We start from the raw sequence: 16,940 nt of genomic DNA on the forward strand, positions 1-16,940 counted from the left end.
CACAGATGATTCGTGTTAAAGACATGTATTCCAAACAATAAAATCCAAAATTTATATAAGAAATATTGAAATGTATCGACTCTATAAATATCTGAAGTGAAAAAACTTGAGTCAGAATTAATTGTCGCTATTATAAAATCCACAATTAATTTTTGAATGTCAGCTAAGGTTAAAAAAGCTGAGTCTTATAAAAAATATAAACCTAGTTATTATATTATACAAATATATATCCAATTGTAAAAGCATTCGTATAAAGTATTATTCATATCTTTTCAATTGGCCGTGTGTATACGTACTATGAGCGTAGCCTGAATTTCATTCAAGGGGAGGTCAAATTTATTAAGTAATATAAAAATTTATTATTATTATTTTTATTTCAAATAATTTTTTTATTTATCTTTATATAAGAATTAATAATATAATACTTATATTAAAGCCAGTTTATTAATATATTAAAGTCAGTTTTCGCAGATTTTCAGCAAATTCCTTCCAGAAAAGATCAGTAGATACAAATATAATAAACATTAAAAAAATTAAATTAACAAAATAAAATATGAAAAAATAGAAAAAATTCATACAGAGAAAAAGTAAAGTAAAAAAATTTTTAAATAAATAAAAATAAATTGTGAGATCCAAAAATTCCTAATGTTTTTATTTATTTTTATGAAACATTGGGACATTCTTTGCAGTTAGTTTTTAATTATATACAAAACATATACTCAACTCTAGCTTATTCGTTAAATTTTGTAGATTTAATTACATGAATCAAGTACATATCTTTACTTTTTTTAAAATATTTCTCTATAGAAGAGGAAATGGCTACACCCATGTACCCTATTTATAATTTATCTTTTTAAACGTAATTAGCATGTTGAACTTGATATAAGTTCTAATCTTGAAAAGTACTTTCTTTGATAGACAATTTAAGAATATTATTCAAAAAAAGATAAAAAATGTCAAATATCCCGGGAATAAAAAGTCCATATAAAATTGGCTATATATGGATTTTGTCAATATCTGAGAATATCTTGCCAAATATAGTTATATGTGATAATATGATAATTAAATAAGATCATATATGATATCATATGATTTTATTTAATTATCATATAATATTATATATGACTATACTTGGTAAGACATGATCAGATATTGACAAAATCCATATATGGCCAACTTTTTTTCCCGGGATTCAATTTTCGATTCTCACTATCCAAGAAAACATGAGTGACACGTATGCTATAGTCATATGTAAATATATATAATTATATTTGAAAAGATCTGAAAACTTATGTAAATTATATAATTTTATCTGTAATTTTATATAATAATATCTGAAATTTAGCACGATATATAACTTATATATGCTTATATATAAATCATATAAGATGGTCATACTTTATATGATCATATTTGATTAGATCTGATTATTTATAAACATAGTCAAATATAATTATATAAAAATAATTTATGACTTCCGGATATTATTATAAATGGTCAGATCAGACCGCGCCAAATTTTGGATTTAATTATATATGGTCATATATAATCACGTAAGTTCATTCTTTCTCGGGTACTTCAATAAGCTTTACAGTTTTCTCTTGTATCTGTTCTAACGTTTTGCCTTTGGTTTCAGGCACGCGGTGAATATCCAGAACGGCACGTGTATTTCAGTAATATCGGCAATTATCATATACATATAATGTTGTTACGACGAAACCCATCAAAAAAGTTTGTACTAAAATAACCGTGCTTCCGAGAGCCTTCATATTAGTGGGAAATAGTTCACTGAGCAAAGTTACCGGTAGTGAGGATAGGCCTAAGGCATACATTATTACATACATGATCACACCTATGACGGGCAACCAAACCAGGTCGTCGGTATTCTTATGATTGTATTGCAGATTGAAATATGTCGCGATCATTGCGGTCAAGCATGCTGAGCCAATGCAGGAAATTATCAGCAGTGACCTTCTACCGCTGTGATCATTAATAAACATACAGATGATAGAAAATATCAGTTGTACGGCGCCCAATATCATGGTCAAGTACTTGCTCTCCAGATTGCTATTCGCCTGATCAAAGATGATTTGAGCATACTGGTACACTGGTTGAGAACAGCTCATTTGTTGAATTGTGTTCACGCAGAATAATGTTATTAGGGCCTGTAAAATCAAGTTTATCAAACATATTTGATCGAAATAATATAGTAGCTTTAATGTTGTCATTGTAATAATTTCAAATTATTACGAGATCAATCGAATGGAAAATATTTTTGAAAACTATTATATAAAAATAGGATTTTTTTCTATATGGACAAAAGAATAAGGAGATTTGTACGTAAATTTTATCTTACTTGTAAACTTAATTCATTCATAGGTAACTATAATAGAAAAAAATATTTTCTAAAATTTTTTATTAATTCATTAATGATATCGTGTGTGACAATAAATATACATTTGAATCTCACCTGCGATTTTTCTGCACAAATAAGAGTTCTCGAAAATCAATTTTAGCTAAATTGGTTTTTATGCACAGCTCAATATGATCTGCTTCATTGTAAACGTCTGCTTTGCCTCTCAATTAAACGAGAGAGTTTATTGTTTTCTGCTTCGCTTTGCGACGCATCAAATAGTACGAAGATTCCGGTAGTCAGATAAAAGTAATCGTAAATAGACACGGTGCAATCAAAGACACGAAAGCGAGATTTTGTATCGATAAAAATGGGCCTATCACGCATGTCATTAACATGCCAATTTTTGTAGCGACTGTTAACATGGCTGTCAAATTACCGCTGATGTCTGCTGGTGAAATTTCACCCAAGTACATCGGCGTGGCGAAATAAGCAATACCTGTAACCAAACCAGATATAAATCTTGATATGTATAGTTCCTGTAAAATAAAGAAAAAATAGAAAGATGGAGAGATTAACTAACGCCAAAAAATACTTGAATATTGTGTCAATTAACATACATTTAAATGATATCTAGGTAATAATAAAACAACGTAAAGAAAAAAATGAAAAGATAAAGAGATTAACTGAACACAAACGAAACAAGATGCTTGAATACTTCGTCAATTTACAATGCATTTAAGATACTTAGATAATAATAAAGCAACACACAGATACAAGGAGGCCGAAAAGTTTAGAAACGATCGAATATCTTGAAAATAAAGGATTTTAGAAAAATGTCTCAGACAAAAGTTATAAGGCTTAAAAGACGCATTCAGTGAACGTATAAGTTTGACCATGGGTGACGTTACCAAATTCAAGTTTATTTTCTTAAATGGGAGCTCCTGCTTTTTATTACATATTCTTATAGCTGACATCTAGACGTTTCCAAAACATTATAATAAAATATTTTTTCATTAAGTACTTTTCGAGTCATAAGACTTGAAAATTACAGTACCGTCGGGATTAGCATTACTCAAGGTACACCTTGGTTAAAACATTTTTCTCTAAAATGCTTTATTTTCGAGATATTCGACCGTCTCCAAACTTTTGAGCCTCCCTGTATGCATTAAGATAATGTTGTATCAAATTACTGCAGATATGTATATCTTGTAGCCAGATTACCAAATCCATCTTTTTATAAAACATCGAGGCATTTTAAAAAGTGCAGCCACATTCTCAAATTATAATTAAAAATGAAATATTTTACAATTTGATTAAAAATTTTAGTCTTTTTATAAAACGCCAACAAGCCACATTATCAAATGCAACTATGTATTTGTATATTATTTTAAATTTTGTCTGATTTATTTCAATCGTTTTATATTTATGTAGAATAATAGCCACTTCTTTATAGAAAATTAATAAATATTTAATTATGTGTATTTTTAAATGAGAAAATTTTCCTTTTTATATAGACATATTTATTATGATTAAAGTTATATAAAAAGTAACAAATAAAATTTCCAAAAATAATAAGTATCTGAATAAAATTCGTCAACCTTTGTATAAAACATGTTCTTATTAGGAGATTTTTAACGATCGTTTGGTACTTGTATCAAGGTTGCTATTGGTAGAGGCGGAACTTATTCTGGTAATATGTACCACACTAGCAGGCTAAAACATACGAGTTCTTTTCTGTACGAGCGAATTCAAAACTATTTACAAATAATTAAATATTTTCTTATTTTAACGTTAATCGAAGAGACATACAGATTAAATATGAGTTTTAAAAGGTATTTGTCTATTTTAATGAATGAAGTAGTTGATGAAAATGATGAGATACTATTATAGTAGAAATTTATAAGCATTTCTTTCATGCAAAGAATGCAAAGAAGGGGAAAATTAAAACTTTGATGAAAATGAAGGAAAAAAAAGTCATAATCGTCCCGGATTATATTCCGAAATTTAAGTGGACTTATATGTACACCGAATATGATTTTTTTCTTATTTTTAGGATGAAATTAATATATAACTATAGCATAATTTTTATATACTTTATATATAATAATATATTAATTTTCCATTTTCGTTCAATATTGGCCATAATTATCAGTGCGGTAAATATCTAGAAAAGATCACACCTCGTCGATGATGTTTGACATTGATATATGTTATAGAGAAGAAAGTACTGATCAACTATTCCTAATAACTTAAATGGCGGTCTCTTATACTTTCCGAGATATTTAGCGGTAAATGTTTACTTATAGGGAGCCACCCCCGATTCCAATGACCTTGACATATGTTGTAGAGGGTACACCCCTAAGTAACGCATGCTTTGAATTTTGCGGCGGTCTCGTTTGGTTTCTAATATATGCGACTTTGAAAAATATTTCAAAAATTATAATAATTATAATAATAATTTTTCTACATACATGTGCAATAGTACTAATAATTTTCATTTTTATTCGCATAGAATAATATAAATATGAGCGAGGGAATATTTTCATAACATACACACACACACGGTGGGGGGGGAGGGCGGTGCAAGGGGGGCCTTGGGCCCCTCTCCCGCACCCATCTCGTCCACCTCGCTTTGCGTGGAAGTTGCAAACCCATGTAAACTTTGCTTTGTCTTGCAACGTACATGCGGTGTGTGTGTTATGAAAATATTCCCTCGCTCATATTTATATTATTCCATGCGAATAAAAATGAAAATTATTAGTACTATTGCACATGTATGTAGGAAAATTATAATATTTCAAAGTCGCATATCTCAGAAACCAAACGAGACCGCCAATTAAGTTATTAGGAAAAGTTAATCAGTACTTTCCTCTCTATAACATATATTAAGGTCAACATTATCGGCGAGGTGTGACCTTTTCCAGATATTTACCATCAGTGCTTATTAAATAATTACTTTTATTCCATAATATCTATAATGAATAAGTAATAAATCAAATAAAAAAACTTAAGACGTAACAATTTCAAGCATACGGAATTTTCAGCTTTGCTTACGTTTCAAAATGACTGCTTAAGATCTCGACCGTGATTAGTCGATTTGTTTACGTCTTAAATCTTACTGCTTAAGTTTTTTTATGTGCCCAGGCCTTTAGACTGATTGCTTACAAATGACGAAAAGACGCAAGGACACAAATGTGCTGATTTAATACACATTTAAATAATATTCAAATAAAAAAATATTTCTGTTATAAACAGATTACAAAGTCTGTCTTTTTATAAAATATCTAGGCATTTTATAAAGTGCGACCATATTTTCATATTGTAGTTAAAAATAAAATATTTTAAAATTTGATTACAATTTGTTTTTGTGTAAAACTTTAACAAGTGACTCGCCATTTTGGCAGATACAACGATCTGTACATACATTGTTTTAGATTTCGACTGGATCATTTTAATTGTTTTATAAACGATACACGTCATTATTGTAATCTGCTAATCACGGTCGAGGTCTTAAACAGTCATTTTGAAACGTAAGCAGAGCTGAAAATTCCGTATACTTGAAATTGTTACGTTTTATATCTTACGGCTTTTTTTATGTATACCAAAAAGATAAAAATGCCGAATAGGGGACCCAGTCCCGATGACCTTGACCTTGACATATGCCATGACCCTGAGAACATTCAAAAGGTTTTAGCCGTCGCTCGTTGTTTATTAAAAAGTTAATAACAAAAAAAGTTTGAAAAATGTGATGCAATTTTTCGTTCTTCTTGAAAGTGAAGTAACATTTTACAATGTATAATAATTTTACAATAAACGCATTTGTTAATTATCATTGCACGATATCACAGAGGTTTCAATATTTCATATATTTCAGATATGCATGGGTATATGTGTCCGCATGTATACGCATTCGAAGCACAGGGCAATATGTTCTTTGCTTTCTGTTTTGATTTCTTCTGTCATATAATTTTTTAATAAACAACCTGTGCTTCGAATGCGTAACAAGGTCTGTAATTATACAGTTCCACATGGGTTTACGACTTTTCGTGCGAAGCGAGGGACAACACATATCGACTGGATATTAATATTATATTGTACTATATATTTATTATAAAATAAATGATATGAAAAGTAAATCAAACAAAAAATATAAACTATAAGAATAAATAACAACAACATATAATTAACAACAAAATAATAAAAGTATATCTGCTGGTGAAATTTCATCCAAATATATGTGATCAAATAAACGATGTCTTTTAATGCCAGTTATATAATTTGGCCATGAATCTCGACATACTCACAGCTCCTGAGAAGCAGGGAAAAAGAAATATTAATGGATATATTGATAGATTAAATTGATTCTTATTTTAGTTACAAACTATATATAATTTCCGAAATATTATTATTTAAGATATAAATGTATTAAATAATTTTACGAAAAAATATACGATATTAAATGATGGTATCGAAGTGATTGTGTTGTACAATTGAACATGCCTTGACCATGTGCTAATCAAACACGACGAATCAATTAAGATTATCACCAACTTTTTACCCCATGATCAATAACAAAAACATATAGACGATAGTACGTATTATTTTAAAAATTACTTGCTTATCAGATCACCATTTGCGTAATTGATTGTCATTTCGTACATATTGCACCACGATCTCATCTCATATCTCAATCTGTACAATCATATATAATCATTGTTATCGAAATCCCTGTAAAATTAAATTTACTATTAAATCAAGTCTTTCCATAATAAATTCAACACAGTAGCTTTAACGTTTTCTTCTGGAAAAATAAAGTTACATAAAATTTTTATAAGTATATTATAATTTTATTGTATGTATTAAAATGTGTACTATATATATTTCTAATTATATATATATATATATATATATATATATATATATATATATATTTTTTTTTATTTATATAATATACATTTGTTTATATATTCAAAATAATAACCGCAATATAAATGATAAAGTATTTTCCACATTGTAATGATATGTGTATCAGGATGTTCATATTGTATGTACATATTGTTACATTCTCGGAACGAGATATCGAAACGCGCACAACACGACTGTTCGGCTCACACTTTTACACTCGCACTCGCAAATGAAAATACTCTTTTAATTAACAAGAAGAACTTTAATTATAAACACAGAAACTATACAGAAATATGTATAAATAATCTTGTTATATATAATATTGCGAACGTTCAGCTTAACAACTGTCACAAATCTCTTAAAATGTCCGTTAATCAGACAATCGGTTGTCAAACGACGAATATTTTAAAAGGTTTGTGACAGCTGTCAAACTGAACGATCGCCATATTATACATAAGATTACTGATAATTCTGCATAGTTTCTGTGTTCGTGTTTATAATTAAAGTTTTCCTTGTTAATTGAAAAGGTATTTTCATTTGCAAGTGCGAGTGTGAAAGTGTAAGCCGAACATTGTGTCGTGCACGTTTCGATATCTCGTTTCGCAGATGCAATAATATATATATTTATATATTCTTAAGAAATACAAATTTTGTTAATGATAATTTTATTATAATTAATATAACGTTAATTTTTGAGCAAAATTTCGAATAATATTTTAAACATTACACTTAATGCATTTAACATTATTTGATAATTGATATATATATATATATATATATATATATATATATGTACAGAATAATAAATATGTAACATGATTATTCTGCATGTATAATATATATTAATTATTTCAGTATTCTTTAACATAAACATTAACTTAAGAATATCTACTAATTTTATACATTAAGGGATCACCCGCAGTTGCGGGTAGGAAAAGAAATTTTTTTTGACAATTTTTTCCGTTGAAACAATTGTGTCACTTATTCTAAAACTTCTACATGGTATCAAGCAACATTAAAAATATATTTCAGAATTTTTTTGTGGAAGAATGTCCCATAGTAACGATCAACCTCCGAGAGGTACTTCTAAAAAAAAGTTCGTTTGCGGTGACCACTCCAACTTCGAGTAGGGTTATCTGATATGAACAACCCAAAGAAATTTAGTTAGTACATTAGTTTATCTAGTGCTTAATCAAAGCTTTTTTAAAATATTCATATTTTTCACAAAATGGCGAAGATTCAAAATCAAAATTCAAACGAATATTTTTTTGACCCCCAAAAAAATCGTTCTATTAATGTCTATAAAAAAAAGAGTTTATTGAATATTCTGATTGCTCGTTACTTGAACACTATGGGACATTTTTCCACAAAAAAATGTTAAAATATAGTTTTAATGTTGCTTAATACCGTGTAGAAGTTTTAGAATAAGTGACACAATAGTTTCGATAAAAAAAATTTTCAAGAAAAAGGTTTTTTTTTGACCCGCAACTGAGGGTGCCTTCTTAATTATAATAACTATATATTACTTTTACGACAAGAAACATTTATATTTATTTTGTAGTTCTAAAACGGAAGTAGTAGAAGATTAGTCTCCTACAACCTATACTATAATACAGATCATTTTAAGCAAAATTATTGCAGATGTAACTGCGAAACCAACTTTGAAAATAACGTTCTTTTGATCGTAAATAATTCACGAACTCGTCAAAAAAAGACCAGTATATAACTATCACATTCTCGATTATCATTACTTCGACGAGCTGTGCAACTCATGTTGTATCTGTTCCAAAGTTTTACCTTTGGTTTCAGGAACGTAGAAAAGTATGAAGAAAGAACCAGCGAGACTACAAGCAGTGAATATCCAGAACGATACGTGTGTACAATTATTTCCAGCTATCAGGTACAATTTTAATGAAATAAAGCTCCATAAATGGGCTATTACGTAAAAAGTCGTGTTGCCGAGAGCTTTTATACTTGTGGGAAACAATTCGCTAGCTACTGTGAAGACTATCGAGGCCAAACCCAAACAATGCATGACTAAGTACATAATCGCACCAACAGCAGGTAACCAAGTTATATTACTGGTATCTATATTATTGTATTGAAGATTGAAATACGTCGCGATTATAGCGGTTGAAAGCGCTGAACCTATGGCCGAGATCACTAACAGTGACTTCCTACCGCTGTAATCGCTAAGAAACATACAGATGATCGTGAAAGTCACTTGCACAACGCCCAATATCATAGTTACGTATTTGCCTTCCAGATTACTGTTTGCATGGTCCAGAATTATTTGAGTATACTGTATAACCACCTGAGCACCACTCATTTGTTGAATTCCACCTAAACATATTAATATTATTAAGGCCCTGCAAGATAAAATTTATTAATTAAACACGTTTATTAACAAAATAGATATTTTTTATATTAATATCGTATATTATAAGATCATGTACAAATAAGTTTAATACAAAATAATTTTGATTATTATTTAGTTAAAATATAACTAGATAAAATTATTATTTATAATTAAAAGAAACAAAAAATATATATATATATATATGTATATGTATATATAATTAGAGTTAGCAAAATTTTTTAATGCTTATATTTATTTAGAGCTTGACACATAATAGAAATATTATTTTCACACAAATTTTTTATTTATTTTTATCGAATTCTTAGCAATGTTTTTATCGAATTCATAGCAAATATTTGTATACACATTAATATCTCGAAATTTGACATCTCACCTGCGATTTCCCGGCACAAATAAAAGTTCTCGAAAACCAGTTTCGTTAACCAAATCAGCTTTTATGGACCGTTCGATATTGTCTATTTCTTCGTCTACATCTTCTTTGCCTCTCAATTGAATAAGCGAATTTATTGCTCTTTTCTTGTCGTTTTGGCGCAAGAAATGATATGGAGACTCTGGTAGCCAGATGAACGCAATCACAAATAAACATGGACCGATCAAAGATATGAGAGCGAGGTTTTGCACCGATAAAAACGGGCCTATCACGTATTCTATTAAAGTGCCAAGTTTCGCAGCCACTGTTAACATGGATGTCAAATTACCACGAATGTTTGCTGGTGAAATTTCACCCAAATATATAGGTGTGGCTGAATAACCAATGCCTGTACTCAATCCGGCTATGAATCTTGATACATATAGCTCCTATGTATAACAAAAAAAGAGATAGAAAAATTAAATATGTCAAATTTACTTGGGACTGTTTATTTTTCGAACTTGAGGAAACGTATTTACTCATTTGAGAGAAATAGTAGCATGAAATGTTTATGATTAGATTTATTTTGAGATATATTAAAAAATTGTATATATTTTTTTAGTTTAATTTACAAATTAATTTTAATCTAAGTTTTAGATAATGAATTTAAATGATTTGATTTGGATAAAAAGTATAATATTGAGTAACAATTTTAAATATTATTTGTTTTATGCAATTGTGTATATTTCACATATTTGATAATCGACTAATTTTCTGAAAGTCTCACAATAGAAATATACAACAGGATAGGAAATGTAAGAGCGGCATATTTAATAATAAATGAATTATTCGTTATGTTTCAAGCGTTGATAAGCACTATAGTTGATAAGAAATGTTAGTATATTTAATAAAAGAATATGTATATTTATCTCTATGTTATTTATTTCTATAAAATCAATAATATACTGTTGGAATTTTTAAAAAAATATGTTTTTTTATTGTTCATTTATTTGTTGGATAAACTCTGATATAGATTATATATATCTAAAAAAATAAGAAACAATAAACAGATTTACATGTAGCAATAAATTTTAAAAGAATTTACACTATACTATGAATCAATTAGTTACTGTTGTTACTTTTACTGTGATTTCTAGTATTGATATAATATTAGAAATCTAATACATATTGAAATAATATATATATTAAATAATAAATCTAATATATGTTAAAATGTTAGAATCACAATACTTATAAACATATGTATAATATGTATTTATATTAGAAAGTTACATTATATATGTATATAGAAATTTAGCAAAATCTAACATAAAAATTTAAAACATCGAAAATACGGTTTATGAACAAAAGTAAATAACAGCCATGAGCAATAAGAATCAAAGCTGTTAAATTGTTGACGTCAAAAATCTTTAAGTCATATATTATATAATATATAATATAATTTGAATTGTTTTAAAATGTGTTTAAAATTTTATGTATTTTTAATTACTTAAATTCCAGAAATCTGTAAAAATAAGTCCTCTCGAAAAATATCATTTTAAAAGTCATCAGATAATAATTGTTTCATAATACTTTGAAAATATTTCTGCATAACAATTGCATGGTAATTTTTATTTTAATCTGATCATTAAATCATGTGCAAATCACGTGTGCTTTGATAACTTATCAAATAAAATTTCAATTCTAAAAGAGAAGGGAGGATTATCTTTTATAGATAAAATAAATCTTATATATTTAAGATTATCGGAATTTGAGCTTGATTGTACACTATAGTAAAATGAAATTTAAATTAGAAGTAGCGTCGTATGTAGACCATCTGTCAAGGAAAAGTAAATTAGATTGATAAAGTATACAAACTAAGTATGTTTTTCAAATTTTAAATAAAAGGAATCAAAATAATTAATAAAAATGAAATCTCTAAAATCTTAATTCTTACTTTCGAAATGATATTATATACATATTTTTAAGAAAATATTTTTTTCTCATATATCTTTTAAATATAGAAATCATTAAATTACCCACGGTGATGTTGCGAAAGCTATCATCAACCAGCTAATTATCGAAGGCACGGCCGTAAATAACATGGTATTTTTTCTGCCAATGACATTCAGCAAAAATCCACAAATAATAGCACCTATAGCTCCACCAAGCGGAATCAAAGACGCCACCCAAGAGGCCTCGTACTCATTCAAATGAATAGAATATTTTGCATCATTATTTTGCATCAATGTAGGCAAGGATGGTGAGGTCCAACCCACAAATTGACCGATTGACAGTATGCCCAAGTTTCCTTTCAGATAAAATAATACGTTTCGAAGGGAATTGAGTCATTGATAATACTAATTTTATGAATAGAATAAATAGAATATAAAATATTCTTTATACATATATTTAAATTTTACATATAAATAAACGGTATACACATTTTGTTCATAATATATATATATATGTGTGCGTGTGTGTGTGTGTGTGTGTGTGTGTGTGTGTGTGTGTACATACATATATATATGTGTATATATATATATATATATATATATATATATATATATATATATATAAATATATATATATATATATATATACACACATATATATATATATGTATGCACACACACGTATTATCGTTGTTTTAAATTTTTATGTTAGATTTATCCTAGATTTTGCTAAATTTCTATATACATATATAATGTAACTTTCTAATATATATATACATATTATACATATGTTTATATATATATATATATATTTATATATATATGTCATATAATATATTATAAATTATTATTAACCTAATAATTTCTAATCTAATTTTTCTTTTTATAGAAAATAGCATAAAACTTCAAACACGAATATAATTAAAGCGTTAATCTTCTTTTTCTCAATGTTAATTAACTGTTTTTGTTATGCACTGTGATTTGCTTCATTCGTGTTATATAGGTACATCATATATAATATACATTTATGATACCTTTCTTTATTTATCTCTCTTTTTCTCCTCTTTATTTTGATAAATATGTATTGTAACGGCAACCTCTCCGTTTTTCTTGTAACTTTTATATTTTGTTTATTTTGGTCTCTAAATAAGATTCTGAGAAGGAAAATCGTCGCTCATATTCCGTTTATTTTTAATTAATTTTTAAAATTTCTTGATATTGGTAAATAAGGAAATAATAAAAAAATGATAATTTATCAATATTATTTATTTTATATTAATGCGCATGCGCAGTATTCTTGCGGCAATCTTCAATTGCACTTTACTTCAAATAAATGATTGGATTTTGAATTTTGACACATATAAAATACTGCGGTTACTTTTTCTTAAAACAGAGAATATTTGTTAAGTGATCATGGAAAAATATTAATAACTTTACGTTATTTTTATATTACGATTTTATTCAAAATTGATAATCGTAGGCAATAGAGAGCTGGTGTCTTTGTTAAACTAAAGGATAAAAATATAACTTGAAGGAAACATGATCATTGTATTTAATAATACAAAGAAAACATCATATGTTTTATACATATAATATGAGAAAGTTAACCTTAATTGACATAAATTGCAGTACGTACGTTTCGGCTTGTCTTCAAGCCATCTTCAGCGCTAAACAGTTACAAAATAAATCGAAATGAAAGAAGATTTCTCTTATGAACTAAAGTAAATTTTGGACGGTGCATATTCGTGTTTTAATCTAACAGTTCAAATCTACTAAGGAACAGGTAACGTATTTGCTTTATTTTCGTTGGGTGTGGTATGCTCACCAATAATTTCCGAGTATTATGGTCCATTGTTCGTTTTTCAATTTGGGAGTCCACGATAGGATGTGGGTGTAATTGAAATTTACTTTCATGGATTTGTATCTATAAATTCCATCATCAAATAACCGGTGTAAATGTTGCGTGTATATCGAATCAATTCATTATCACACTAATATTCGATGTACATCAAAACGCGTGTTTCAAGTTAACGACCTTTCTTAAACTTATCTTAGATTTAGTTATGATTTTATGTTATAAAATATTCTCTACTTTAAGAAAAATATGGATAATATTCATAAATTATCATTTTTTTATCATTTTCTTATTTACCGATATCGAGAAATTTTAAAAATTAATTAAAAATAAACGAAATATGAGTGACGATTTTCCTTCTCAGAATCTTATTTAAAGGCCAAAATAAACAAAATATAACAGTTAAAAGACAAACGGAGAGGTTGCCGTTATAATACATATTTACCCATAAACTATTGTAATTAGACAAACTGTCAAAATTCGCATAAGTTGACAGCCGCAAGCGACACGAATGACACAAGTCGTAGCGCACACGAACGAGATATCCAATTAACATCGTGGAAAAGAGGCTTCAATACTTCGATGTATTCGAGTTCGAGGTTTCACACTTTTTAGAAAGGGATTATATTTTCATACTTCTAAATATATTTTACATTTAAAATTAAGATAAAATTGAGACAATATAAAAGGCAATACAAATATAATTGTTTTATGTATCATAAACAATTAACACTATTGAGTATACGGAGAAAGAGTATATAAAGTTAAAGAGATTAATAACACTAAAAAAGAAGTAGTACGCTCCAAAAAATGGAAGATAAAAAAATATAAAAAACATTTTACAAATTAAATATAAAGAAAATTTAAATAATACTGTGTTTCTAAAAAAAAAAATTTTTAACTTATTTAAAGTTTAATTATATATTAATAATAAGAATCAAGTCGGTTACATCCAAAAGTTTATATTTATATATAAAGTTTATATATTTGTCTAATTATTCCAAAGAACATACCTGCTGCAGCAGCAAGATATATTTTCTTCATCTTTTATAATATGATCAGTTTCACATGCAAACGTTAAATGAATTTGTAAAAACAAACTGACTAAATTTTGTTGAAATAAAAATGTTTCAGATAATGCTATCAGATCAACTTTACACATTTTGCCAACACATCAAGCGTTCGCGGTAGCGGCGCGACGTCAAGTTAAAAAAAAATTCATAAAATAAAGGAACAACTTCATGGACATCGTCACGTCGCTGCCGTATAACTTATCCGGAATTTTTATGTAATGTAAGTTTCGAGATTAAGATTTTCACGAACTAAAGTCGTATTCAAAAATCTAACAGCATTTTTCTTATATAATGTCAACTCAAGCTTTCGATTGCGACCAATCTGAAAATGATTGGTGCAGTCAATCTTGAGAACTCGAAATCTCATACCCGAAAAATACAATTTTTCTCTTTTAAGATTCAGATTAGTCACACGTACATACATACGTACATATCCAGAGCGAGTTTGTCCATAAAGGTGCATTTGTAATAGTTATATATGATCATTCGTTTGATTCATTATGAGTGTGCAAATATATGTATTTTAAGAGCAAAATTATATATCATTATTGATAAAAGCATAATAAATATAAATCAACTATAAGTAACTAAATAAACAAATAATAAATAATTATAATAAATATAATCCCTCTTTAAAAAACGCATGTCTCGCTGTCTCGTTGTGAAGTGCGTTATGCGACTTGCTTCATTCGTTTCGTCTGCACCTGTCAAATTAGCATGTTTTGACAGTTTTGACAGTTTGTGTGACAATTTATAATAAATATAATAAATATAATAAGATATAATAAGATATAATAAGTTAAGTACAAAATATAAAATAAATAAATATATAAAATATTATAATTATAATATTAATATTAATATTAATATTACAATTTATAAAATATATAAAGTAAAGAAGATTTATTATATTTATTATAAATTGTCACACGAACTGTCAAAACTGTCAAAACATGATAATTTGACAGTTGCAGACGACACGAATGAAGCAAGTCGCATAACGCACTTCACAACGAGACAGCGAGACATGCGTTTTTTAGAGAGGGATTATATTTATTATTAATTATTTATTATTGATTTATTTAGTTATTTATAGTTGATTTATATTTATTATGCTTTTATCAATAAAGATATATAATTTTTCTCTTAAAATACATATATTTGCACACTCACAATCAATCAAACGAATGATCATATATAACTGTTACAAATGCACCTTTATGAACAAACTCGCTCTGGATGTGTGCGTATGTACGTGTGATTGATTTGAATCTTAAAAGAGAAAAATTGTACTTTTTGGGTATGAAATTTCGAGTTCTCAAGATTGACTGCACTAATCATTTTCAGATTAGTCGCAATCGAAAGCTTGAATTGACATTATATAAGAAAAATGCTGTTAGATTTGTGAATACGACTTTAGTTCCTGAGAAATCTTAATCGAAACTTACATTACATAAAAATTCCGGATAAGCTTTATGGCAGCGGCGCGACGATGTCCGTGAAATTGTTTCTTTATTTTATGAATTTTTTTTAAACTTGACGTCGCGCCGCTACCGCGGACGCTTGGTATATATGTATATATATATATATATATATATATATATATATATTTATTTATAGTACATTAGTTTATCTAATGCTTAATCGAAGCTTTTTTAAAATATTCATATTTTTCACAAAATGGCGAAGGTTCGAAATCAAAATTTGAACGATTATTTTTTTGACCCCCAAAAAAATCGTTCTATTAATGTCTACAAAGGAGAGTTTTTTAAATATTTTGATTGCTCGTTACTTGAACACTATGGGACATTTTACTACAAAAAATGTTGAAATATAGTTTTAATGTTGCTTAATACCGTGTAGAAGTTTTAGAATAAGTGACACAATAGTTTCGATAGAAAAAATTCTCAAAAAATAAGTTCTTTTTTTTACCTGTAACTAAAGGTGCCTTCTTAATAATAATTACTATATATTACTCTTACGACAAGAAACATTTATATTTATTTTGTAGTTCTAAAACGGAAGTAGTAGAAGATGAGTCTACTACAACCTACTACAATACAGATC

At 27.6% G+C, this 16,940-nt stretch overlaps 1 protein-coding gene and 1 pseudogene across 1 annotated transcript; both read right to left on the bottom strand.

The window, feature by feature from the left end:
- Positions 1-1,132: 1,132 nt before the first annotated feature.
- LOC140663011 (solute carrier family 2, facilitated glucose transporter member 8-like) lies at positions 1,133-2,301 on the bottom strand (annotated as a pseudogene).
- A 5,789-nt stretch (positions 2,302-8,090) lies between these two features.
- Positions 8,091-14,992, bottom strand: LOC140662961 (facilitated trehalose transporter Tret1-like). Its single transcript, XM_072886748.1, has 4 exons — positions 14,814-14,992; positions 12,030-12,301; positions 10,015-10,439; positions 8,091-9,630 (listed from the first exon to the last, which is right to left on the bottom strand). The coding sequence occupies exons 1-4, from the start codon at positions 14,842-14,844 to the stop codon at positions 9,009-9,011; spliced, it is 1,350 nt and encodes a 449-aa protein (XP_072742849.1). The 5' UTR covers positions 14,845-14,992; the 3' UTR covers positions 8,091-9,008.
- Between the last annotated feature and the right edge of the window lie 1,948 nt (positions 14,993-16,940).

The sequence above is a fragment of the Anoplolepis gracilipes genome, chromosome 2 (genome assembly GCF_047496725.1).
Source record: "Anoplolepis gracilipes chromosome 2, ASM4749672v1, whole genome shotgun sequence".
Taxonomy (NCBI): Eukaryota; Metazoa; Arthropoda; class Insecta; order Hymenoptera; family Formicidae; genus Anoplolepis; species Anoplolepis gracilipes.